The following is a 27,041-nucleotide window of genomic DNA, read 5'->3' on the forward strand; positions in this document are numbered from 1 at the left end:
TAATAAGAAATAAACATGTACAAAAATATTTTGTTCATCAGAAAGCAGAGTTTGTTTTCCTTAAGCTATTTCATGCAGAGGAGGATTTAGACAAAGCCATTGCTACAAGGAAAGATGACTTACTCAGGCAACATTTTTTTTTAACTTCCTTTTTCATATTGTCTAGTTCAGGTAGAGTTTGCAGGTGTTAGGCCAATCTTCAATGCAAATTCTTTGGAGCAGATTTAATTGACATCCCTGTCCCTTTCTCTGCTGTATTACACAAAGAAGCATACAGTTAACACCAATGACCCGTCCAGATGCTTAAACTGTTACAACCACTTTCTGAGAAGTACATACACAACACGCAGAAAGGAAGCAAGTACATATTTGCTCTTTGTTGTTTTTCTTCCCCCTCTAAAAAAATTGTTACAAAGTCTTATGCTTAAACAGAGACGTAGAAAAATCAGTGTATCCCACTGTCTCCGGTTATTTACAGCAAAAATTACAGAGACAGCATACATCGTATTAGACCTTCCACAAGCATATATTAAAAGTAATTACATTTGAAAAAATATGTTTATTTTTCCTCTACATTTCTACAATACATACTCAGTTTTCTGTGGGCGTAGTTTTCATTCTCGTGTGTGTGGTAATCAGATGGAGCGGTCGGTACTGTGCTTGGATGTGGGATCTGTAGCTTTCCAGACATACCTAGAGTGTGTCTGCATTCGGCCGCGACGGAGGCATGCAAACGCTCTCCATCAGCTCTGCCGGAACAGACGAGTTTCATACAAGGATCGTGCTGCCCAGCTGCGGCGCAGACATGCTGCACTTCTCTCAACTGGGTTCATTCAATTCCCGTAACCTTGTGCTTTATTTCTGGCCATAAGAACAATCACTGAGCTGCTTTTTCTGATCCACTGGAGGTCATGCTCACAGTCATGCAGGAGGCATATTCACTATGGCCAATTCACTTCGGAGGAATTTCAGCAGCGTAGGAAAAAAAGTGCACAAACAGACAGCCTCCATCTGCTGCATAGGAATCCATGGTCCCGCACTTCAGAACAAGGGAGGACTAATTGTCATGACTCTAGAGTAAGTTCTTTAGATACAGACAAGGGAAAATAAAAACTGGTTGCAGGTACTGAAGCCACACATTTAAAGAAATACATTGAAACCCTAAAGCATGAAAATCATGCATTTGACTTTCGGAACAAAAGTGGCAAGAAATCTAGCCACTTGGCTCTATGAGCTGGGAGTCTGGGCAAGAAAAATAGAAGTGTCTTTTATAAGCCATCATTAAATTGTTTTCATTTTTGGATTGCTGTTTTATCAACTAACCTCTTACTGTACCCTCTAGTAGTGATAGTCAAATATAGGAGCCAAATGGGTTATCAAGAGGGCAAAATCTCCACTCCCCACCCTAATATCATTCAGAATTATATCTGGCCAGACTTCTCCAGCCATAAACAGGCCCCCAAATTCAACTATGCTTTAAACCAGAGGTTGCAAACTGTGAGCCCTCTTCTACGCAGAGGTAAGTTTGTTGGGACTGCACTAAGCTCTGAAATCAACTGACATCATTTACAGCTCAAGAGACTATAAGGTTCAGAAGCTTCGGCCACACTGCAGCTTTAGCAGATTATTCACCCCTCCCCCAACCTCCTCACCCAAATGGTTGTCAGCTCTTAACTAAAGACCTACATGGTTTTCCTATATCAGGTTGCTGCTTGTCCTAACAGTTAGAAATAGAAAATCAAATACCACATCATCTAAAGCAGATGGTGGGCTTCTTTCTCCTCTTTATACAGGGGACTTAGTGCAAAGTTTCACTACAGATGCACACTTTAGACTTATTGCTGGTCTATTGAATGGTGGTTCAGTCAGGGCACAGACATCCTTGCCTGAGTGTATTGTCAATTGCTCTAACTTCCTTGGAAACGAAAGTTTATAGAGAAAAAGAGAGGAACCATTATTTCGTCTCATTTCCAATAGAAGTAGAGTTTTTCTTGCATCTATAATAAACGAACACAAAGAATATGGAAAACACTCACATGATTTGCATCTGACATTTTTAAAAAAATGCTGGTTACATTGGGATACAAGAATTATTTTTTTATTCAAGCCTGGTACACATGGGATTGGAGAGAGGAAGCGTGAGATGACTATCCATGGGCATGATTTTCTACAAACAGTTTAGCTTGACTGCTGTGAAGTTATGTGTTGAACAAGGCGGCGATGATAGGAAACACTACTGATGTCTCCCTGGTACCTCTTGCTAATATTCAGAGTTCATTATAATTTAGGGTCTCTTAGATTCTGTCAAAAGAGTCTAATTACCCAAGAGACCACTGTATTCTCTGTTCCTCTCCCCCTAAAAAAAAAATCAGTGGTCTTTTAGTCCAGGAACCTAAAGACAGTATTAAAACAAAAGAAATCCAGGAAGGGTATGTTTGTAGAGTACATCTCCAGCTTCAGCTTTTAGTCTTTGGGGGTAAGGGAGCTGCAAAAAAAAGGGACACAAGGATGATCCGGGCTATGGACAGGAGGGGTCTATGTGAGATGTTAGGTGAATTTGTGATCCCCCCGCCACCCATATTCCTTCCAAAATTAGCTGTCTTTTGCAGGCCACAAGTACAGCCTCACCTCCCTTGTCAGGTTAATGTAATACTGCTGAGATTGCTGTCTTTTTCTTGCTGGGGCCTTGTATAGGAAGCTAGGGTTCATGGAGAGATAAATAGTTTTGTAAATGGAGCGTCTGGATTATTGGGCTCTTAGAAGATTTTAGAAAACAAGACTGAGTTGACCTTACTCATGAGCAACCTGTCAGCAATCCAAACATTACAAGTAAATTCAGTTTACAACATGAAGTTACTCCTCGTCGGGCTGAAAGCCTTGTCAGAGGGGTTATCTCTTTGGCATAATTTATGCCATTTTACATTTTGTTGTCATGTTCCTGTTTTTTTCCCCCTCTTTCTGAATGTACCCTTTTATTATTTTTTTTTAAATAAAACATCCCTGAGTGGATACAGTGCAACATCTGCATCGAGCAGTGATTGTCATTTACGAAGCACAATGTGAAAAGTACAGACCATGGGTTATTATTTCCAGTGCACACTTTCTCATGAATGTGTTGTGAACATTTGCGAGTGTTCATGGGGAAGGGACAAAGATTGCACGTGGTAAAGAGAGTTGTTCTCACCAAAATTTCAAAATACTCGAGATGGAGTCACAGCAGATGTTTAAAGGGCGGCTTTTAAAAGTGCTTTGCTACCATTGAAAATATGATGTGGTTCTCTTTTAATGGACAGATTTGGCAACTGTGGCAAAGAAAAAACCCCAAACCGGAAATCTCTTTTCTCAACTGAAGAGGGCTGTGTGTGAACTGATCTCCACTGTTCTGTTCTAGTTTAGTCGCTAGCCGTTTCCTGTCCCCTAGCTTCAAAAGGTTTGTGCTCTCCCAATTAAATGCTTGCACTAGTGGAAATGACACAAATTCAAATCCAGTACCTCCTGTGGCAAATGTGGGGGACAATCTTTTTCCTATATCACCCATGGGACAAGGGAGGAAAAAAAATTCTCAGCCACTTCATCAATGGAGCCGATTTAAATCCCCTAGGGTAAACTGGAGGAAACAAATGATCCCCTTTGCAACTGAGCAGGAATAACAGGCTGATGATGGAAAACACTAGGCCAACAGAACAATGAAAACAAAGTTTGACATAAGTTCAAAGCTCAAAGGGAAACACCAAGTAGACACATTAAACGTCGCCTATCACAAGCCAATTATAAAACATACATTGCATTTGGAAACGGCTTGGTTTAATTGAGTGCCTTCCATTACCCTGTTTTCCTAGCAATCAGTAAAGTAATCTTTCCATTAGAAGGAAATATGACTCTTGGAATTAATTCTTTATACAAAGAGCTAGCAGGAGTGACATTTACACCAAAAAGAATTGAGTCCCTGTAGCAGCATAATAAGCAGTCTACAGCTGTCTTCTTAGACAGACACTGAAGTTAATTTGCTTCAATGTAGTTAAATTAATTGAATATAACAGTAGTTGAGAAAGAGATTCATTATTTTAAAGCATTTTTTGTTTTTCCCCATTGGTTTGGAATTCATCAATCATGAGGTGGGAAAAGGCTCTGTTTTCTAAAAGAAAAGACTAGCACTGCTGTTTGATCATCAGTGAGGCGTTCCACGGCATCGTGGAGACGGCTCTCAACCATGTCACTTCAGGCTAGCACAAGAGATGACCAAGAACTCAAAGTTTCCACTGATGGAAACTTTACAAAGCAGGTGTGCGTGTGTGCACATGTGTGTGTGTTTGACAAGGGGCTGGTCTTCATGAGTAGATGGTGGGGCAACACTTAAAGGGGACCATAATTTTCATTGTTTTATATACGAAGCTTTCCTTTACCTTCCTTTTTAAAAATCATATTTTAGATCAAATAAAACCAAGACATAAGGTCTCAGAGCACAGGCAGAACAAATTCCTTAGACTTTATGCTTCTTTTGGTGATCAGTTTGACTGAAGAGTACGTGGAGAAATGAGAATTTGTATTGGGAAGTCTAAATTCTCTAATCCTTATCTCACCTGTTTCAATCTGTACTTTTAAAAGTTGCTAAGAAAATAAATTCTAAGCTGGATGGAGAATGTAATGTCAAACTGCATAAGAAATAGTTTGGGTTTTAGGTGCATTGTTTCATAGAATAACTCAACTCTCTCTTTCTAATCTGAGAAGTTTTTGCTATAGTTTCTGACTACAGTATTTTGAAGTTGGAAAAAAATTATCCTCCACATTAAAGGACATACAAAGTCCTGCCTCCCCCTTTATTGTTGCTTTCTTCTAACAAACTTATGAAAAGGAATCACTATAAAAAACTACTTATTTACTTTGTATATTTTCTTTCTACGTCTTCTTTGCCAAAAGAAATGGTTAGAGAGAAAATGTTTACATGAAATGGAATTGGGACCCTAGCCCCTGATTTACTTTTTTACTCTAATTTTCTTAGAAAAAATTGCTGGTGGTCATATTCTACAGACTGTATTTCTCTGTTGAAAACACAGTAAGCACCAAAATCAAGTTCCTTTCACAACCTGAAATCCAAAGAGAAAAAGTGTTTTGTGTGTCCTGGTAAAAATCTTTTGTTTGGTCAAAAAAGTCCTGGACTTTTTTGTCCAAAAGTATTATCTGGGGCCTAATTCTGAAAACAGGAAAATGGCTCCAAATACTTAAATTTTCCTCCAATATATACCATCTTGACAAGGCTTTGATGCCATTGATAGAAACAGAGTTTTTATACAGAGGCCATGCATTATTATTATTCCTTTGTAGATTTAGTTCTGAATTGGTACCATCCTGTCGTTGAGTATAGATAAAAACTCTGGTTGGGGAATCAAAATTCTGATTGTCTAACATAAAAGTAACATATAACACAGTAGGGAAATAATAGAAGAGAGCCTGACTGAACCTCCTTTGCTAGTGGGTATGATATTTTAAGCCATAGTACAAGTGCATGTATAAGTAATTGTCATATATAATATTCTCAGATATTATATACTTATTACATACATGCACAGTGCTTTCCAAGAAAGCTACACATTTACACATGCATCAACTATCTAAAAACATAGAAATAGGTAAGCCTATTAAATGGAGTTTTCTTAAATTATATTTGAACAATCAACAGGAAATGTAATCATGTAAAGTACCGCTCTGTTCTCATATATATCTACAATAAAATTCTATAAACAGTTGTCTCCCAAAACATACCCAAATAAAAAAAAAAAAAAGATAACACCCAGTGTCCTATATTTGTATATTTATGGTCATTTCAAAAACAAACAAACAAATAAAGGAGTCCCACTCAGGTGCATATTTACATTCTTCAAACTGTAGCGGTGAAAAATAATTCTATTAAGTGTAGGACATTCCTAATGTTGCAGTAGTGACATTTTTCTTAAGTCTTCATGAACACATTGCTTTTGTCTTAATGGTGATGCATTCCATGACTATGAGACAGTTCTGTCGTTGCCTTCATTTGCAGACGGTGGCACAGTCAGGATTAAAGAGCTCCTTGTAAAGTGGAGGAAAGAGTGTATTCACTATGTCTGGATGCGATTGCTTAAATACCTGCAGCTTCTCCCCGTGCAAGTTGCAGACTGCCGTGATGGTTGGTATCTTGGCTATTAACTGCAGAATGGAGGGACAGGGAAGGAAACAAAGGGGGTAAGCTCGTTAGTGCTCTGTCTTCTGAATCAGTGTCCTCCTTGGCCCCAGATGAAGGGAAATGGCTTTGGAAACAGATGTTCAGAAGGAAAGAAGGCTTACTTTCAGGTTTTCCTTTAGAACCAAACCAAACAAAATAAAATGCTCATCCTCCTCCCCATCCTTTAAAAGGAAAGACAGAGAAAGAAAGCTGGACCAAGCTTCCTGATTCATTGTTCTTAAATAAAGTTTGCATGGGAGGTAGTCTGGTTTAAGCATTAGGAGTGGGTGCTCTACAGGCAGGCTGATGGAGTTGGCATCATGGTTCTAAAGCAGCAACATGGCTGTGTGGCTACTACACGTGCAGTGTTTCAGTGTTCTCATTTGTAAAATGGGCTTAGTCACAGTACCTACTTCATTGGGTTGTTGTGTGGGCTGAATGAGGTAATTTGTCTGGAAGTGTTGAGAACACTGCAGGCATGAAACACAATTGTCATCTAATATTATTATTATCTATTATTTCCCACAGATTGTTATGATATGGATATTAGGTTTTTTCATTTTGGAAGGTGATGATGTTAGGAAGGTGTAACCTAAACCATATGAGGTATAATTCATAATTGCCTGGTCTATTTTGCTGTTAAACTCACTAGCCTGCCTCCACCTCTCAAATTCTTTCCTGCAGTGATGCATAATATTTCATGTAGGATGTAATATTGAGTTCAAATGCCCAGAAGACAATGTTTTGTCATACTTTAAAATGTCCAGTTTGTCAAATGCTATATAGGTCTTAGGAGATGAACAAATCTAACTTCTAACACATTTCTAATTTGGAGACACTTAGAACCCATCATTTAGTGTCAAAATTGGCTTAGAATAAAATGTCATTGTGATACAATTACTGTGGGAATAAGATATATTCTCATATAGAGACTAGATTTACAAATGATAAGCTTGATAGATCATACAGCTCACCAAAACGTACTCTTGAAAGTGATGATAAAGTTAAATTTAATAAAACCCATCTTATCACCAATTAGGTTCACTGTGCTCCCTGCCCTACTTAGTAATAAGGATCCATTTCCGTCTTTGAAGTAAAAGAGGAAATAGGTAATTAGTTACTTTATGGCTTTTCGAAATCAGAAATTTCCACTCTTTCATTAACATTATGATTAAAGCTGTTCACATATTCATTAAGGAATCTAGAACACATAAGGAAGTTTGCTGTTCAAACTTTCCATTTCCACTGCTATTTACTGATAGGGACAGAAATAAAAAAGTGTGGAACCTTTGTCTATCAAATGGATGTCAAATTTTAGAATGAGAAGAAAGTTTTCTGTTCAACATTTTGAGTTACTTGGACTTGTAGCAGGCATTCTGATAAACAGCAGAAGACACAAAATGGTATTGCTTTTGCTAATAATCAACTTGGAGAGACAGATAGGAATAAAGCTACCACACAGTCAGAAGCAGATGGAAAACCTGTGGTTAGTGCTGTAGAAGAATGGTGCTTGAAGTGGTTCTGACTTCTTTTGGCAGCCAGGAAAGTCTTCCCCAGAAGATACCATTTATACTGGGCTCTGAAGGAAGAGTAAGGGCTAAGTAGATTCTAGGGCAGGAGTTAATAATATGCCCCAGGACTATATGCAAAGATGCCATGGTACTAGCTTGGGGCACTGGGAGGAACTGAAGGAAGTGGGTGAACAGTGGGCGAGCATGTTCCAGGATAAAGCCGGAGAGGTGGGCATGGCCAGATTACACATGGTCTCAGTTACATTATGGTCTTTGTGAGGATTTTAAGAAAGATGATCAGAATCCCATTCTGAAAGATTCACTTTGGGTCCAGGGTGGAAAATTGCATCTTTTTAATATTTCTGTAGATAAAGAATGTACAAGTATCTACTTCACTAGAGTTCCTTGGGAAATTATTCAAGCTCCCTTAATCAGCTGGTTCACACAGAAGGGGACTATAACCATTTCAGAACACTTCTTATACATCAGCAGTTCCCAACCCCCAGGCCATGGACTGGTACCGGTCCATGGGCCATTTGGTACCGGTCCGCAGAGAAAGAATAAATAACTTACATTATTTCCATTTTATTTATATTTAAGTCTGAACAATGTTTTACTTTTTAAAAAATGACCAGATTCCCTCTGTTATATCCGTCTAAGACTCACTCTTGACGCTTGTCTCGGTCATGTGATACATTTATCCGTCCCACCTTAAAGGCCGGTCTGTGAAAATATTTTCTGACATTAAACAGGTCCGTGGCCCAAAAAAGGTTGGGTACCACTGTTATACATTACTATTCTCCCTGAAATGGCTATTGAGTGCAGACAGGCTTTGAAAGATTTCTATAATCATCTGCAGTTGAATTGATGAGCAGAGCTCCTGAAACTTCCAGAAAGAACTCTAGAATGCTTGTCAATCTTTAGTGTGCATGAGAACCACCAGAGTGCTTCCTACAAATTCAGATTACTGGACCTACCCCTAAGGATTCTGTTTCAGGAAGTGTAGGTGGAGCTCAGACTCCACATTTGAAATGAACATCTCGTGAGCATACGAATGTAGTAGGTCCATTCAATAGAGTTTGAGAAACACTGCTTCAGAAAATCAAATCTTACAAACTGACAATTGTTTTTCAGAAGTGTAAAGTAAATTCTTTATCCTATTTGAAACAGTCCTGGTAGCTGAGTTAGTTCCTTTTCAGGAAACCGATAATGCTTCCTTCAAGGAGAGAAAAGTGTAGTCAAGGCTGTTCTTGGTTAGCCAAAGAGGATATAGGGCGAAAAACCAACTAAGTCCTTTACCAAGCACCAAAAATTGAGTTTCTGTGTACTGTGTGAATACAAAATCAGCCGTTTACCTTTATTGAAATAAAAAAGCAACAAAATGATTTTCATTTTCTTATAGCAGTTAAAATAAGTTGTTCTTTTAATAAATGTGGTTCATAAAGTAGACTCCTAGATACTAGAATTCAAACAGCTTTTCCTGTTCCTTTAGAGACCAGTGGTGTGGGAAATTAAATGTGTGAGAGGAGGACTGAAACGCTTCAACATTTGTTCATTTGCAGCAGAACTAGATAACTGTGTGTTTGGTTTTGGAAAAGGAATATGGACTCTTGCTTCTTTATTGCCTAAACTGAGTTTAAGAGGCATCTCATTCAGAAACTCATTCTTTCCTGTTTTATGGGATTTAGATTCTGCTCCTGTTGCCCATCTGTAGAATGGGCTGAATGGTGAGAAGAGCTCTTTGTTAAAGAGCACTGGGACCCCCTGAACAAGGAATATGGAGAAAGGCATAGAGCTTCCCCATCTCTGTGTTCTCAGAAGAGGCTGATTTAAAGGCATCCAATCAGCTGTGGAAATAGAAGTGCTGATGGGGGCATCCGTCACTCTGGAGGCATGGTGGGCCAGAGGGCCACTTGGAAACAGCAACAGCACTTGTCAGAGCCCAGAAGGGCTTGGTGGAGCAAGCAGCAGGCAGACACTTACTGCTCATTATTATGTACTACTGCTGGGGGACCCCCATTTCAAAGGGAGCTCAGAGCAGCCTCAGCAGCAGTTAATGGCTCAATAACTTTTTAAACAGCTGGGGAGGTGAACCAGAAGCACTTGGAGATGGAGGGGGTAGTCACTTTCAAATCATCATGAAATTTCTTCATGTTTAAATAATCCCCATAGCAGAAGTAGACAGAGGGTTCATAAAAAGGCATTTTCACACTCATCTCTTTCTTATACAAGCATTTTTATAAGAAGGAAGCTTTAGCTTATACCTACAGGGATCTACAAGAAGAAAAAACAGCTGTTTGAGAAGAGATAATAATCCTATGCCTCTTTCCAGAGGGTAGTCTTATAAGAAAAATCCATAATTTTGACTGGTACATTTGATGTTGAAAAAAATGAAATACAAATGTAAAACTAGTGATCTTGCTCCTACGAGCTTCCAGGCCACCGAGATGCCTTCCAACCTAACACAGGAAACCAACAAGAGTCTGATCAAAGCATAAGAAACTTCAGAAGCACTGATAAAAACAGGGCACAAGTGAGGCTAAACACATCCATTTTACTAGTCCATTCACTTTTAAGCTTTTATTCAGTAACCTGGCACTGTAATAATAGAAAGACAAACTTCCATCTCGATGTTGACGATACAGTTTTGTTATTGCTCTGCTAGAGATGGACTTGGAAAATAAGAAGTTAGTGAGCCTGTTGGCTTGTACCTCTCCCAGTGTGACCTGTCACAGTTTCCCTGGGAAGGCTGAAGCCTTCCAGATCTGAGGGGGAGATGAGCCTCAAAGGAACAGACTTCTCACCAGATGGTGCAGCCATTCTTCTCGGCCAGGTCATTTTCTTCCCGTGGCTAACCTGTGGTCTCCATTGCATTTTCATTAACATGGCCTAACTTTAGGCTAGTCCCTGTGGAGGAAGGGACACTGTGTGGCATCTTCATTGGGCAGCAAGAGCTTAAAAAGTCTTGACTATTTAATAATAATAGAAAAAGAGAATAATACCACTGTTGTTATCTCTTCTTAAAGGAATAATGTTTTTTTATAATAGTAGAAAAGAGAGAGCCCAGTGTAAAGCAAGTAACTTTCTGGCCAGCCAGGAGTAGGGGAAAAGAGAGGAGTGACAGAAATTCTGACCTTCAGCAAAATACCTCCTCCACACAGATATAGCCACATCCTGGGAGAATTAGGAGTTTATCAGCATAGGACTATGGGTCTAAAAACACCCAGAAGGGTCAAGTGGCTTGCGACTCCTGGAGAGGCAACATCTGTAGGTACATGTCAATGCATAAGCATTTGCATGCTGTTTTTAGCAGTGAATTAAAGGTGTGGCACTCACTGAAGTGTTCTAGTTGTCCTAACATAAAAACGACTCTCCCTCCAGGCTCTGCATATGGTGAGGGGGGAGGGTTTGGGGTCCCAGTGACACCAGGAGTTCTCCGTGCCTTCCTGTTGGATACACATAGGTGTTGTTATGGAGTGTGCTACCTTCAAACTTCTCAGTCCAGCTTTGGGAAAGAACACACCTTCAGGAGTGTTGCATATATTTGTAGAAGTGCTGGAAAAATATTATATATATATGTTATCTAACAATATTCTACCACTCTGGTTCACCAGGAGACAGAGCTGGAGTTGATGGGCTGGAGAACATTGCATCAAAGAAGGCTCCAGTGATGGCCCCACCCAGAAGCTGCACTTAGGGAAGGGCTGGGAATGTGCCCCTGAAGCTAGGATGTGAGCAGATGTGTAGACCTATGCTTAGCCCTTGGCCATGAGGCCATTGCCTCAACCTGGCATGAGCTGGATTGACTCCTTTTCTCCACTTTCTGCTGCTCTGTGCAGGGCAACAAGAATGGAAGATTTAGTGACTTGCAGTAAGGAGGCCCACGGGCCAAGCAACAGAATTGTTGCTAGTCTTTGCAGTTCAAACATTCACTGCTTTACTCCCCACCTGCCCCTCTCACAGCAGTCAATGCTCATGCTATTCTCAACTGAGAGGAGAATGAGCACTTCAAATTCCTAAGCCCCCGAGCAGTCCTCAAAGCGAGTCAGCGAAGCACCTGCATCTCAAGGTGATAGATCCCCACTAGAAAGCCTGACAGGAATGTTGACTTCTGGACACAGGCGTTAGAAACACTGTACATTTTGCCGCTTTGGGCCAGACTATCATCCTAGACTAAATGACACAGTGCAGGGACTGCTGATTTGAACCTACCAGACTTGGTAAAATCATTCTGTTTCTTTATTTACGTAATAATACAATGTCTAAAGGGTCCTTAAAACTACCACACTGGACAGAACATTGGAGGGCAGTAGAAGATCTTGATTTTCTCTTTTTGAGTCAAAGATTATTATGCTAAAAGGACTTTAATGATCATCTAGTGCAACCTATTCATTTCTAAGACAAGAAAAATAAAATCCAGAGAACTGATGGGCTGCCTCCCCTAGTCAGAGGGGGCTTAAAAATGTGTGTGTATCTGTGTGTGTGTGTATCTGTGTGTGTGTGTCTCTGTGTGTGTGCCTGTGTTTTCAGGAGCTTTAGTGAAAGTGACCAGTGTTATCTCATTTCCTGGATTCTCAAGTCCAGGATCCAGCCAAATCTAACTATTATTCATAGCTTGAATATACCTTATACTTTCTTGCCTCCATATCATGTCCCTATCATTTAGAATGCTGTATTCCACTTCTTCACTTCCCACCCCTCTGGCCAACTTGCATCTTTTGAAGTAGTTTCAAAATGGGTGATTACCTCAAACATATGATCTCTTGGATAAGATAGTGTGTAGGAAACTGTTTTTTCAGGACCAAGTCCACTGACTACGTGTGAGTCTTGCACCTGCCATACTTGTTCAGGGTCAAACTGGTAGGCAGTATAAATAGTCTTTGCACATTACACAGAGGCAGATTTATCCCAAACTACTGGGCATTTAACCTGAGCCCCTGGACTTGAATAGAACAGTTGGGTATGTGTGTATTTTTCTAGAGATAGGTTTTATAATGTTTGCTGGATTCTCTAAGAGGTCTATAAATACATTAAGAATGCCCTAGCTTGTAGGCTTAGTGGTAGAGCATTGGCCTGGCATGTGGATGTTCCAGGTTTGATTCCCAATCAAATAAGAAGCAATCATCTGCTTCTCCACCCCTCCTCCTCTTGCTTCACTCTCTCTGTCTCTCTCATTCCCTCACGCAGCCATAGCTTGGTTGGAGCAAGTTGACTCTGGACACTGAGGATGGCTCCATGGCCTTGCCTCAGGTGCTAAAGTAGCTCAGTTGCTGAGCAACGAAGCAATGGCCCCAGATGGGCTCAGCATTGTCCCATGGGGCTTGCCTGGTGGATCCTGCTCAGGGCGCATGTGGGAGTCTGTCTTTCTGCCTCCCCATTTTTCACTTAAGAAAAACAAAACAAAACAGAATCCCCATCACTGTTTCAGAAGTGTTGTGGAGACCAAAGAGCTCCATGACCATGAAGGCAAAGGGGCATATCTGAAAAGATGAGAAGACTCTGTGCTAAGGTAGACTAGTTTTCCTGGATTTAAAGAAAACATTTATTCTTTCTGGAGAGTGTGGGTTTGATGAGAAGATATCCCTATATGTCGATGGTGCCATTGTTTTTAAAGCATTTAAGCAGTAAGGAACTTGAGCGATTTACCCATCTCTACCCCAGTGACTAAGAGTTGATGAATCTGAGTCTTAGACAAATGTAGTGATTTACCCAAAGTTACACTGTTCACAGCTGGGATAAATGAGAGCCCAGTTTTCATCCTGTTTCACAATCCCTTCACATTAGTTCAAATAACATCCTATTAAAATGATTACTGTTGCAAGGAAAGTTCCACAAAAAACCCAATATGTACACATGACCTATGGAAGCAAGACTTTGTCATCTGGATCCAGTGAATATTATACAAGAAATTACCTTCCTCTAATGTTTTCTCTGGTCCCCAGCTTTGTAACATTATTTCTGTATGAAAAGAACTGAGTGGATGTTAACTAGCCTTAATGTGGTGATCAGTTTGTGATATACTGTATACAAATATTATATCATTATGCTATACACCCAAAACTATATAATGTTAATGTCAATTATATCTAAAAAACTTAAAAGTTGACTTATATACTTTTCCCACTAAAGATGGGAAAAGGAGAATTAAACTGACTTATAGTCAATGTTTTAATTATTTTTCTTGTCATTAAATACCTTTTATTCTTCAATTTTACTGTCTGATAGCATCTCCAAGAGTCTTTCTATTTTTTTCACAATAAAAATCTTCAAGGGCAGAGTGAGAGGGTTTTAATAATAAGAAAAACAAAGAGTAGAATTCCTAACATCATTACCACAAATAAGTTCCATTTCCTCGTTGCTTGCCCTGTAAAAAACTCCAGTTTTTAAGAGAGCAAAGATACTTAAAAATCCAAAATAATTTTGGCTTTCAAAAATATCCCAATTCTTAAAAGATCAGAGATGTTTGAAACTCTAAAATATTGCTAACTATAAATTACTAGAAAATTCTTTGTTTCTTTTTAAGATCATTTTACTTGGGTAAACAACTTTTCTCAGTGCTCTTCTTCAATATCGCTATTCTTAAACTGAATCAAGAAACTGATGGTATGTTGCTTGCTTTTGCCCACGAGACACTTGTCATTTTGAAAGAACCTCAGGGCAAATCTTGAGTGAAGAGATTAGAATTGAAGGGAACTTTACAAGGAATCAGTCTAATCTTCTATTCTGGGTAGTACTATCATTTACAATATACCCGAGAGAACACCAAGCAGTATCTATTAGGATATGGCCAATGACAGGAGCTCATTACTTCACACAAAGGTCTACCCTTCTGTTCAGCAACCCTCATCATTTTATAGTCATTCCTTATTTTGTGTAAAAATCTACCTCCTCCTAACTCTTTTCCCGGACCTGACTCCTAAGTGCCATAAAGTCTCCTCTTGTATCACATATGAATTCTGAAGACTTGATTCCTTATTTCAAACTTTTGTTTTTCAGATGAAATACCTCAGTCTCTTCAATTTGTTTTCCTATACCTGGGGTTCAGATCTGTCAATATCATCCTTCCCTAAGGACATCAGTCTCCAATCAATCTATTATAATCATTACTCCCCCTTTTAAAATGTGCACCTCAATATTGTTGCACCTTTAGTAACTTTCAGAAATTGTTGTTGCTGAGAAATATCTCTTGCTTTAGACAGCAGCCCTCTTTTGCTCCTGGCCCCCTCCTTCAGTGACAATGGGTCTGTGGTCTAAGGACCTACCTTTGCCAAGGTCTCATCGTCCAGGTGATTCTTCTGAATCACGTGTTGAAGTGCAAAATAAATCTTTTCCTGAAGCTTCTGGACCTTCCTTGGTTCTATCAGCCAGGCTCGGTCTGACAAAGGAAAAGAATGGGTAAGATTAGGGGAGGGAACGTGAGCTTTGTTTTATTTTACCTACATATTCAACTGCTGAGTTTTAGACCTATTTCAGATTTGTTCTAAAATGCTTCTTAAGTCATGTAATTTCTTATAGAAAACACAAGTGTTTTATAAGCAATTCCACAATGACATGATTGCACAATACACTGACACAGGTATTCTGGATGGAGGTAAGGACCCGATGGTTAAATAAATTCCTTCACATTTGTTATTGTCTGCAACAATTTATATCTCTTAAGCTTATTCTGGACATATGCTGAAGTTTTCTTTCAAAGAGGAGGTTAATGATTTGTGAAGACATGAATGATAGAAGTGAAGAAAATTTATTGTACAGGAATAGGTCTGGAATTCGGGATCCCCCTTCCCTTCTATAAGCTATGTTATCATTTATATAGCATAAACATAAATCAATTTAAAAAACTTAATCCTGATTAATTTCTTTCTGTAATGTAGTTTAAAATGGTGAATAGAAGAAGCCTTCTATTCTTTTCTCCTTTCCTCTTTTCTTTCCTCTTTTTTCTCCCCCTTCTCTTCATTCTCTTCTTTCCACCTTCTTTGCCTCTCTTTCTTCCTAAAAGATTTAGACACCACGGTGACATAATTGAGCCCAGCATCAATGCTTTAGGTTGGAACTTCAACGGAGAGACACCTGGAGTCTCCAAATGTTGAACAAATGCTCATGGAAAAGAACCTGGATGTGATCCTTCTGAACACAGTTCAGGTCAGGTAAGAAACTCAATTCTGTAATCCTAGACAGGGCAAGAACAAGTCTAGCCAACATTTAAGCAAACCCTTACGTAAGTGAGCACAAAAGCCTTCAGTTGACAATTGTCAGTTAGAATAAATTAAGTTTCCCTCCCTCTCCCTTCTCTAAACTATCTGGAGCTGAATAGACAGTGGTCATTATGGCAGGAACCTGGGGGAAAGGTGGGGTCTGGCATGAGATGGAGCCTACATAGTCTGGAAATCTATCTCTCTTTTTGAATATGGCACTAGGCCAGAGTGGCAAACAAGGTATTTGGATTAGCTAAAGCCTTTGAGTTTAGGTCTGTTATCAGGGTTGGAAGATTCCTCACTAGGTAGAGTAAGCCAAACATAGTGCTTCCATACTCTGCAGAATTTGATGACCATAGCATATCCTTTCTAGAGAAAGACTCATAATTCAGTTGATTTCTAACTCATAAGTTACAGGCTTGCCTTCTTTCTGGAGTAGTCACCTTTAAGGATTGTTTAGACTTGATATAATATGTCTTAAATTTGCTATTAGGAATGTCCTGGCTTGCCACAAACATACCTAAAGAGGACAGTGAATTTTGCAACACTTCCTTTGAGCAAGTAGGAACCAGAGTGAAAGCACCTCCCTTGTCATATGCCTACAAGCTTAGAAGTAGTAGTCTATTGAACTATCCTTTATAGGAACAGTTCAATAAAGTGATAAAATGAAAAGAGGAAATTATTTAGCATTTCGTTGCTAACAGAAATAAATGTTCCTTGTCACTTCTTCCATTTATCTTTGTGCTTCTGGGTTTGGGAAACATTCTAGGGTTAAAAGAGAAAAAGAAAGAAACAATTTGATATTTAGAGCTACAAAAAAAACCCTATTAGTTATAATACTCCAAATGATAAACAAATTTCCACTTTTGATAAAGTAGCTGAGTAAAAAAAAAAAAAATCAGAAGCCAATAAAAAAATCATCATAAGATTAAAAAAAAAAAAACCTGATAGATAAAATGTATGGAGGCTGGTATTATAGGTAGGTGGAGCTGGAATGCTACGTCAAACTGTACCATCATAGGAAGGACTAATTTCTTTCAGTTTCCATAAAAAATATGTTAGGGTATAAGAAAAGAGATTTAATCTCTAGAGATAAATGAGTTATGGAAGGAATGAGTCTCTTGACAGTAAAAATTGTGTCTTTCTTTTAGCAGAGAACTGTTAATGACACTGCTATCCATGGACCCAAAATCTGTCTGTACAGACAGCTAAGTGAGTGGCTCTGAGTTTTCACTGTGGTTGAAGAAAGAGCCACATGTGTTAGGATTCTATACATTTTCAAGCTGTCATGTATTTTTACAAAGAATCTCATTTGCTGCAGTTCTATTTGATCTATAAATGTCAGACCTTACCTTCTTTGAAAGCTATCTGGCTATTTTATTGCATTTTAGAGCTAGACGAGATCTTTATTATTATGAAGCCCAACCCTCCTATTTTATAGATGATAAAACAGAGGCTCTGAGGGGTCAAGTGTTTAAGGTCACACAGATCAAGGGTGACAGAGCCTGTACTAGAATGTCTACTGCCATACCAGAAATTCTTTTTTTTCTGGTGTTACTAGAAGCTGTATTTTCCTTTGCTGTCCTCACCTCATTTTAAGGCTCTAATGTGGCTAAAAAAAAAAAAAAAAAAGTAGAGGCACCTGCGTTTGATTTGCCTGAAATGAGCATACTGACAAGAATCTGGATGGACAAGCCAGAGAAAGGGATATTTAAAGAGGAAAAAGTGTTTGTTTAGTTACTTTGGTCCCTATGCCGGATCTTCCATTCAGGTATATTTCTACTAAGTTTCACTTTACTGGACATTTTTTCCCCTGTGTCTTTTATTTTTAAAATCAAAGTGGAATTTAGAACAAGTCACTATCAGTTTTTATTTATCTGTTAAGGAATAGTTTTGCTTCTTTGAATCTGGGGTGACCCTTATCATATGCTCTACTTTTGTTTTTGAGACAAAATTGGCCATTTAATTTAACGTGGCCATTTAATTTAACTACTTTCTTTTGAATTGTCCAAAATGATCACAAACTTACTAAAGAAACTAGAGTTCTTTTGAAGTTTTTCTTGAGAACCTTGGCCAGGTTAGGTGTGATCCATGTGAAAGACAGTAAAACAGGTTAAAGAGAAAAAGTAAAAATCTCTGACTTCTGTACCTGGAGATATCAGAACAGCAGATGAGAATAAAGCAATCTCCTCCTCAGTCAGCTGTAAGGTACACAAATTCTTTGCAAAGTCAAATGCTTCATTCACTAGGTCATCAGAACCTATAAAAGAAGGCAAAGTAAATGAAAATACTTGATCAGAATGGGCAACAGTAAAAAAAAGTCTCATAATTGAAAAGTTATTCAAGGTGTTACCTACTAAGCATATAGAAAAAATATTTCCAAGTTTCTATTCATAAAAAAGTTATTTAATAGTAATTATACAATGAGGAAATCAGGGAATATCTTGACCAGCTAATGGAAATTAATATTACCAATGAGGGACAGATGAGAATAGTGTGTGTCTACTGTAATATCCAGGTGGAATACATATCCTGAATCTAATTATTTAAGTTTGAAATTAGTTCCAACTAAAGAAATTTAAATAAGTGAGTTAGGGATTCTTTAGTATAGAAATAGCATTCATACAAAACCGAAAATCTTGTGTATAACGGGCCGAGGGCTATCAGTTTTGGTGGCACTTGAACCTGATAATGGAGGGTGTCCAGGGCCCTCAAACTGAGAAGAGAGCTTTCAATTTGGTAACTTACCTAGAAATTTGATTAAGAAACAAGCATTCATCTATTTTTACCTTCTAATAAATGATTTGCAGGTCAGTTGCTTAGTCATTGTGAATTTTGGCAAAATAATCGTTTATCCCCACACTGATCCCTAGTAAATGTTTATTTTATGAAGCTGGAAATATACCCAAGTTACTTGCCAAGGCTTTTCCTTCTTTCTTGAAAATCTAGCCTCGGAGATGATGTGGATGTGTATCAACTGCAGAAGGAAACACCGCTAGCCCTGATGGTGCTGTTGGCTACCATATCACCTAACAGCACAAGAGGTCAAAGGACAGTGGCCTTCTTGGATATCCGTGGGCAGGGTATGGAACAAATGGTACTGTACTGTCAGTCGTTAAAACCTTTCCTGGCATCAGCCCATCTTTGCTAACATTTTTCTTATCCACACCCTGCACCGGTGACGGGATGTGAACGATACATACTTCCAGAGATCGACTCGGATCGTGCTCTCTCACGAGCGTGGTCTGGGGATTATTTTGGGCAGGTTGACACCCACTCTGTCTGTGATCTCAGACTTCATAAATTAACAGGGAAACAGTCATTTCACTCAGTGAGAAACAAATGAAGGAATTCCTCTTTTAAGTATCTTAAGAAATGATCATGAATTTATATAAAAAATGTAAGAGGTCACCCCATGGATCACCAGTATTCTACATAATATACTTTATAAAGCAGTAAGCTAGAAGGTAAAAAAAAAAAAAAGCTGGCCCTACAAAGAATGACATATTATGTATCCCGGATCTTTTTGAAACAGTCTTCATTAATTTCCAAATGAATCATATTTAGTCTCAATTGAGTCTATGGGTCTCTTCTTCCTTTAATATTTGGATGTACAATTATAAGTTCAAAAGAGTTAGATAACATGTTGGAGGCTCACCTAGTCCAACCCTTATAGAAAGTGAGATACTAGTTCACATTGAAAAATCACGCTATTTCATTTACTAATTTCAAGCTGAGTAGAGAAACTGATGGTAGTTAATAAAATTATATCATCAAATGTAAACTTACCTAAGGCTTTGAACATTTGCATTCCTCCATATTTTCCTTCAAACAGAACAGTGTTGTTTAATGGGTTGAAGGCACGGCACATTCTCACTAAAACCACTTCCAAGCAACCTATGAGTAAAAAATAACACCCAACTATGTAAAATATATGCAGTCATAAAGAGGTTATTACTGCATATAGTCAAGAGACTTTCAAAAACTTTAAAACATGCACACAGACATCTATAGATACACACATACAGAAATTCTTCAAGATTCTTTCTCCAGTAAAAAATACCTATTTTAGAAATAAAGCTCTCGACACTTATGTGAAGGATTAAAAATAAAATATACTTTAAGGGTGGTTATGATGGTAGGACAAAACAACATGTTTTAAAAGTTATTTTTCTTTCCACTTTTTGGCTAATATTAGTTTCAATTCTTGAATTCACAAGTGATGGTAAGGGACCCAGAAAGGAGCTTTGCAGCAGGCAAGCCCAGTCCGTTAACTTTTGTGGAAGTTTTGATATTGGGAAAATTAGCTGTCTGCTTCTGTTTCTCACATATTCCATGTATATTTTAGCCACGATGATTTTGAATAGGGACTCCCTTAGTGTGTTTCTTGGGGTACCATTATATCTGATGTTCTTTGAAATGAGGGTTTCTTGAGCAAATAAGTTTTGGCAAAGTGCTGAAGATGATCTTTTTTCAGAGATAAATGGGTTATGGAAGAATGAGTTTCAACAATCATAGATCAAAGGCTTGAAAAAGCCCTGACATGAGGAACTTGTTCAACCTCAAGACACCTAGCATAGCTCTGCATTCACCGCCAACCCAGTGAGGACAGGACCCTTGTCTGTAGCCATAGGCAGCTGTGGTTATTTTATTCACTCATATATTTCCATGACCCAAAAAGTCCCTGGCACATAGTAGATGCTTAATAAATATTTATTGACTGAATCAGTTTACTACTTTTGTTTTTCCCCCTGAACAGTTTGACCTCCTGAGGAACTATGGCTGCACAGTTTCTTCACATTTTGGAGAAATGGAATTCTGCCCCATGGAGTGTTGGAGGGTGACAGCCAGACTGAGAAGGTTTGTAGGAAGACATCCTATGGGTAATTTGGTCACACTTGTGGTGTACCCGAAGGTACCTATGGTGCCTTTCTTATACTACTACTTTATATTTATGTCTGTTTTATTTTATTTTTTTGTTCTGCTGATTTCTCTTTGCTCTCCCTATATGTCACCTAGAATAGGGGCTTATGTATAGGAGGGGGGTTGCAAATATTAACTAAAGCAATGCTTTTCTAACAAAAACAATAGGTACCATTTATTGAGTATCTACAATATGAAAGGCACTTTCCTTGGCTTCTTACAGTCATTATTTTATTTGTTCCTTACAATACCATGTCAGGTGAGTTTTATTGGCCCCTTTCTATGGGTGAGTTATAGAGGCTTAAAGAGGTTAAATATTCTGTCTTTTATATTAGAGCCAACATTTCTACAGCAGGCAGAGATGATAAAGATTGTATCGTCTCATAGTTCCCAAATGTCAGTCCATGGACTGGTTATATCTGAGACTCAGTTAGCAATACAATGAACTGGGTTCCCCTCTAGGATATTCAGAATCCATGGGTCTCAAGTGATGTCCACAACTCAGAACAGTCAGTAAGCTCTTCTGGTGCTACTGATGCATTCCAACTTTAGAATTTATTATTTTTAGTCCATGTCTTTTACAAACAAGGAAACTTTCACCTAGAGAGGTTACCTTAAGGTCACATGTCAAGTGTGGCAGATTTCATTTTTCAAAGAAAATCACAAAAATATCTTTCATTTCACATGCTTTTTTAGAACCTTACTACTCCCCCATCAAAAATTAGAGTCCATATCTCCTACCCTTGACCCCAGGTGGGTCTTCATGACTGCCTTCAGTAATAATAACACTATGTATCTTCTGTAGCTAAGTCAGAAAAATGCTATGTATTTCTGCTTTGTTCTCCTGGAATGCTAACTTTTGAAATGTAGTTAACAGTGCTGTGAGGAAGTCCAAGCAGTCTGTGGAGAAGCTCAGGTGAGTAAGAACTGAGGCGCCCAGCCCAGAGCCTTGGCTGAATTCTGGGTTGTCAACCAGGACGAACTGCCAGCCGTGTGAGTGAGCCAATTTGAAAATGCATCCTTTTGCCCCCACCCCCACTCCCAACTGTCTGCCCCATCAACTTGCCTCAATGAGCAGGACAAGCAATTCCTGCTGAGCCTTGCTCAAATTGTAGCTTTGGGAGCAAAAGAAATGATTATTGTTGTTTGAACTAAGTTGTTTTTACCCTGCATAGGTAACTGGTACATTAAGTTAATGTTTGAGTCAAGATTTGTAGCCACCTGTATCATTTGGTAAAGAAGCAACAGTAACTAGAATAACTTAGAATTCTATGTGGTCCAAGTTCAAATGCCAGCTTTGCTATATATTGGCTTTGTGATATTGAACACACCCTTTCACTTCTCTGACTCTTCACTTCCTCTTCTATAAAATGGAAATAATACCAATCTCACAAGATTAAATGAGATGTCATTGGTAAACATAAATAATATGTATGCTATTATAGATAGGAGTATACTATTATTATTAATATGACCCAGGACCATGAAGGTTAACATGTACACCATAGTGATGCTTATCTTCTATTTTCAAATGGGGCCAAGAAAGACAAATAATTGTTGTTTCAGTTTGGGGAATAGCATCAGCAAATCCAATCATGTGAGGTTTCTTGAGATACTTCCTAATTGTGTGTGTGTCAGAGTATGTGTGAGAGAAGGGGAGGGAAAGATGAGAGCATAGTAGAGTTTCTCCCAGTGTATTCTGGCTGCAGGCTATCCTCATTAAAATGATTGGAAATGACCACAGAGTCGGAGCTCAGCTAGCCTGGATTTTTTTTACTCCCCCCCCACCACCCCTCAACAGAAGGCAAGTAGTACATTTTAGAGCCAGCTCAGCAATTCAGCCACCTTGACACGCTAATTACTTGCACTGCCTGTCAAGCTGGGTATCTCAACCTTCACAAGTAATAGCTCCACTTTCAATAAGCAAAATTGTATTTGACTTCAAAGGGGAACTGAATGAGTATCAGGGCATTTTTACTGCTGAGAGTTTCCTTTGGGAGTTGGTTGACAGTGTGGGTGGCAAAAATCAGCTATATGTTGGAAGGAGAATTTTCTAGAACCAATGCTCAGCTCAGGGTTGACAACATCCTGGTCTAAAACAGGCCCACCTCATGAATCCTCTCTTTGCTTACCTGACTTTAGAAGTAGAATCTGATCATTTTGACAGAGTTCCATGAAGCCTGTTATCCGCTTTGCAAACTCTACCACATATTGGATGGCATGAGTGATCTGGATGGCACATTGCTGCCATAATGCTTCCCTGGACTTCAAGAGAGAAAAGACAGAATGTACATGGAACAAAGAACAACTTGGAGAGTCAATGAAATACTCAGTGTTGTCCTACTGGTGCTAACCTGTCACTTAGGGACCAAGGTGGGAATTTACCTGATTCCTTTAAAAGAGGTTGACAATATTTTCTAAGATGTTGTTTTGACCTGTTTGAACTTTGATACACCGCAATTATAAAGGTTCTGAGGCTAGCATAATGGAAACAGTGCAATAGCATGTAAATATAGTTGTAGTTTCTTTATTCTTTTCCCCTCCTTTTCTCCCATCTCCTCCCCTATATAAACTCAAGCTCTTAGTCCATTTTGTGAAAATAAACTCTTGCAGTAAGGGATACTAATTTCATTCACAGGCTTTCATAAGGTTATTATTGTCATATGTATCTGATGGACAGTAATTGTAATATTTTTATTTTGTGTTCTTTTTCCAGAAATTAAAGAGATTTTTTTTTATTTTGGTATAAAATGAATTTCAAGGGAAAAGATATCAAATCAGATTGCTGTCTTAAATAATACAAATTCCCTCAAATGTACTTTGATCTTTGGGTTATTTTCTTTGGAATGGGAAACATAAATCCAACTGTGTTGATTTTGGTTTTCATTGACCATAACTATGCTTTTGTTTCCTTACTTATATAAAGGTGATAAGATTTAATTGTTCCACTATATATTGTAATCATATATTTAGACACAGACACATTTGTACCTTCTTATTAAAATTTCATTTATTGGTAAATCTTATCCTCAATCCCAAAGACATTTTGATTGTCATAATTGCGTGTGAGTGGGACACTATAGGCATCTAGTGAGTAGAGACCAGGGATGTTGCTCAACATCTTACAATGCATAGGACAGCCCTACTGCAAAGAATTGTCCAGGCCAAAGTGTCAATGCTTCTGAGGCTGAGAAAGCCAGAAACAGAGAAAGCACAGGAAAACTTTCCCGTAGTTTTCTGGAGTACCTTGCTTTGATACGCTTTAATTTCTTCATAGGTATGGGTCTGCCATGCCAGCTGGTGTAGCTCCTCCATGGTGTACTGACATGTCTCCAAATGGGACTTAATGATGTTCTGTGCAATCCGATCTATGAGAAAGAATATCAATCAATTTGAGGGTTGTGAATGAAATCCCACTCTGCTCAAAGAAACCTGTTCATCGTATGTTTACTATGGGAATGTCTTTTGAAGGTACTTCAATTGTATTAGAGGTTTTTTTTTTAAAACATTACTATCTATTTTTAAATCATCAAAGTCTTTATTGCCTAGTTTCAATTTTCACTCTTTTTATTATTATTATTTTTTTTAGCGAGCAAGAGAGAGAGACAGAGAGAGGGACAGATAGGGATGGACAGACAGGAAGGGAGAGAGATGAGAAGCATCAATTCTTTGTTGCAGCTCCTTAGTTGTTCATTGATTGATTTCTCATATGTGCCTCGACTGGGGAGCTATAGCAGAGTGAGTGACCCCTTGTTCAAGCCAGCAACTTTGTACTCAAGGCAGCGACAAGCCAGTGACCTTTGGGCTCAAGCCAACGACTATGGGGTCATGTCAATGACCCCACGCTCAAGCCAGTGAGCCTGTGCTCAAGCCGGATGAGCCTACGCTCAAGCTGGTGACCTTTGGATTTTGAATCTGGGTCCTCTGTATCTCAGTTCGATGCTCTATCCACTGTGTCACTGTCGATCATACTCAATTTTTACTCTTTTAGTAAACATTTACTGCCTTTTCCTTCTCTGATTGATCACATACCTGGGTCTTACAAGTTGTAAAGTGTTCAAATAATTAGTTATTTAAAAAATAAATACAAATTACTAAGTCTCTTGCTTTTAGCCAAATTTCACTAACAGTCTTGACATTTGTAATCCAAATTCTTTAAAATATTTGAAAATCACAGACCCCTATTGTTTATCTCAGAAAGGGAGAATTAAAATATAAATGTATTTGCTCATATTTTTTAAAAAGGAAGATTGAGTAATAATCAAAAATATAGTTTTCTATATGAAAGGAGAAGATAGAGGGACAGAGTTAGAAACTAGACTTCTTTGACGATATTATTTTTGTACAATAGATTTGACTTTGGAACCATGTAGATGTCGTTCGTAATTAATAACAGGAGAGGTGTTATAGATGAAATAATAGGACTCATGAGTTGATAATTATTGAAGTGGAGTCATGGGGGCATTATATTCTCCTTTCTAATTTTTTATATGATGAAATTTTTCTTTAAAAGAGTTAAAAAAGAGAAAGTGATTATATTCATAAAAACAGTAGCAACAAACATAATTAGTCTTTTGGGGCCATTTATCCCAGATGAGTTGTATTTGGTATTGTATCTTAAATACTGATGATTTTGAGTTTGGAGGTATGAAATTTGAGCAAAAGAATCAGACAGAAGAGCTGTCCTTAAAAACCTGCTGTGAATCCCCTTATGTTGAACAGAACTGGTAGGAGGTCACTTCATAATCCCATTTGCCATTGTACACATAAACAAGGCAATAGTTTAGGAAACCAAAGTACACAAGAATTCTGTACGTGGGTGTGAGAAGAATGAAGATGACTGGTTTTCAGCCTCATGACTATTCTTGGCTCAGACAGAAATGGAATTTTTCTTGTGTTTCAGGTTATGCCATTTCAAATGTAATTTCTTTTATGGCAGTTTTTTCTAAATCGCCATATTTCATTTCTCTAAGATAACTCAAAGCAGTACTTAGGTAACTTCTTTTTACCTTGCTAAGCTTCTGGTATATATTGTATAAAATAAATTGAGTTTAGTGACGGAAAGAATAAAAAAATGTGATTTTATTAAACTTCTAATGAACTCTCCCCCCCAAATTCTCATTGAGCCCATTACCTGACACATTAGAAACACAGACTACATAAATTACTATTATTAGGATATTATATTTAGTTTGTCATCAGGGAAGCAATGTGATGACTCCAATGGCAATCCAACAGAGAAATTTAATTTTGGAATCACTGCTGCACTGAAAGACAGTATTTCAATATTTACGAGGGTTTTTCAATCAGAACTATAAAGCAATAGATGCAGAAGGGGTTACACATGCTAACTTATGATTATAGTTATGCTCTGTTGGATTCAGCACTGAGGATTTCTAGACTTTCATTGCTTATTATCTTATAAAATACTTTCTTTAAAAAAATCCTATATTCAAAATTTTATTGAATATTCTCCTCTATTGTGAAAAAGGACAAGAACTAACCTATACATCATATTGAAATAGATTGGTATGTCATGGTTCATCATTTTTCAATTTTACTCGGGCAGTCTAATTACTTAGAATCTAAAAAAACACATATCTATTCCTCAGTAGGTATATAATGAAAACATAGATTTTTATAGCTCTATAGTTCTAAACCTTTAGCTTCTTGGCATCGTTTGTTTTCATTTTCACAGACATGCTGATTTGTCAGTACTTTACAGGTTCCCAGGTTTATAAGCAAAACAATGATTGCTGCTCAAAATTGCAGTAGGAGAAACTCTTTATCTGTTCCTTTATGGCACATCTTGGAAAATGTTGGCCAAAGTTTTAGAATTCTCTGGTCATCTGCCACCAAAGCTTAGGGTTTTATGGGGTATGAGGATAAGTGGGCATAATAAACACATGAGCAGGTTAAGCAAAACTAGAAGTTAAATCCACATGCATGTTTCCTGACTCAACTCAGAAATCCTCTCCTAGTTTCCTGTGTCCTCAGGTAGCACAGTCAGTGGCTCTTACACTTTGATGCTACCTCCAATTTACTCTTATTCTAGTCACGCTTGCACTATGGTCATTTGTGTGGATTCTGTTTGTACCATGTCTTTCAAGGTTGTGAGCTCTTCAAGAACTAGGCTGGAGAGCCCAGCATAATGCTCTCATATATTCATTCAACAAACAGTTTTTGAGAAACTATTATCAACCAGGTTAAGGTACA

The 27,041-nt window shown here is 38.2% G+C and overlaps 1 protein-coding gene across 2 annotated transcripts in view; it reads right to left on the minus strand.

Moving 5' to 3' along the window:
* Nucleotides 1-2,082: 2,082 nt before the first annotated feature.
* Nucleotides 2,083-27,041, minus strand: part of RORB (RAR related orphan receptor B) — a 192,790-nt gene continuing 167,831 nt past the window's right edge. For both annotated transcript variants that reach the window (XM_066367984.1, XM_066367983.1), the window contains exons 5-10: nucleotides 24,072-24,193; nucleotides 22,958-23,090; nucleotides 19,692-19,799; nucleotides 18,052-18,162; nucleotides 14,970-15,082; nucleotides 2,083-6,180 (exon numbers count right to left, since the gene is read on the minus strand). In XM_066367984.1, the coding sequence (XP_066224081.1) occupies nucleotides 6,025-6,180; nucleotides 14,970-15,082; nucleotides 18,052-18,162; nucleotides 19,692-19,799; nucleotides 22,958-23,090; nucleotides 24,072-24,193 (743 nt within the window). In that variant the 3' untranslated portion in view covers nucleotides 2,083-6,024. The remainder of the gene's footprint in view (nucleotides 6,181-14,969; nucleotides 15,083-18,051; nucleotides 18,163-19,691; nucleotides 19,800-22,957; nucleotides 23,091-24,071; nucleotides 24,194-27,041) is intronic.

Source organism: Saccopteryx leptura, chromosome 2, assembly GCF_036850995.1.
Source record: "Saccopteryx leptura isolate mSacLep1 chromosome 2, mSacLep1_pri_phased_curated, whole genome shotgun sequence".
Taxonomy (NCBI): domain Eukaryota; kingdom Metazoa; phylum Chordata; class Mammalia; order Chiroptera; family Emballonuridae; genus Saccopteryx; species Saccopteryx leptura.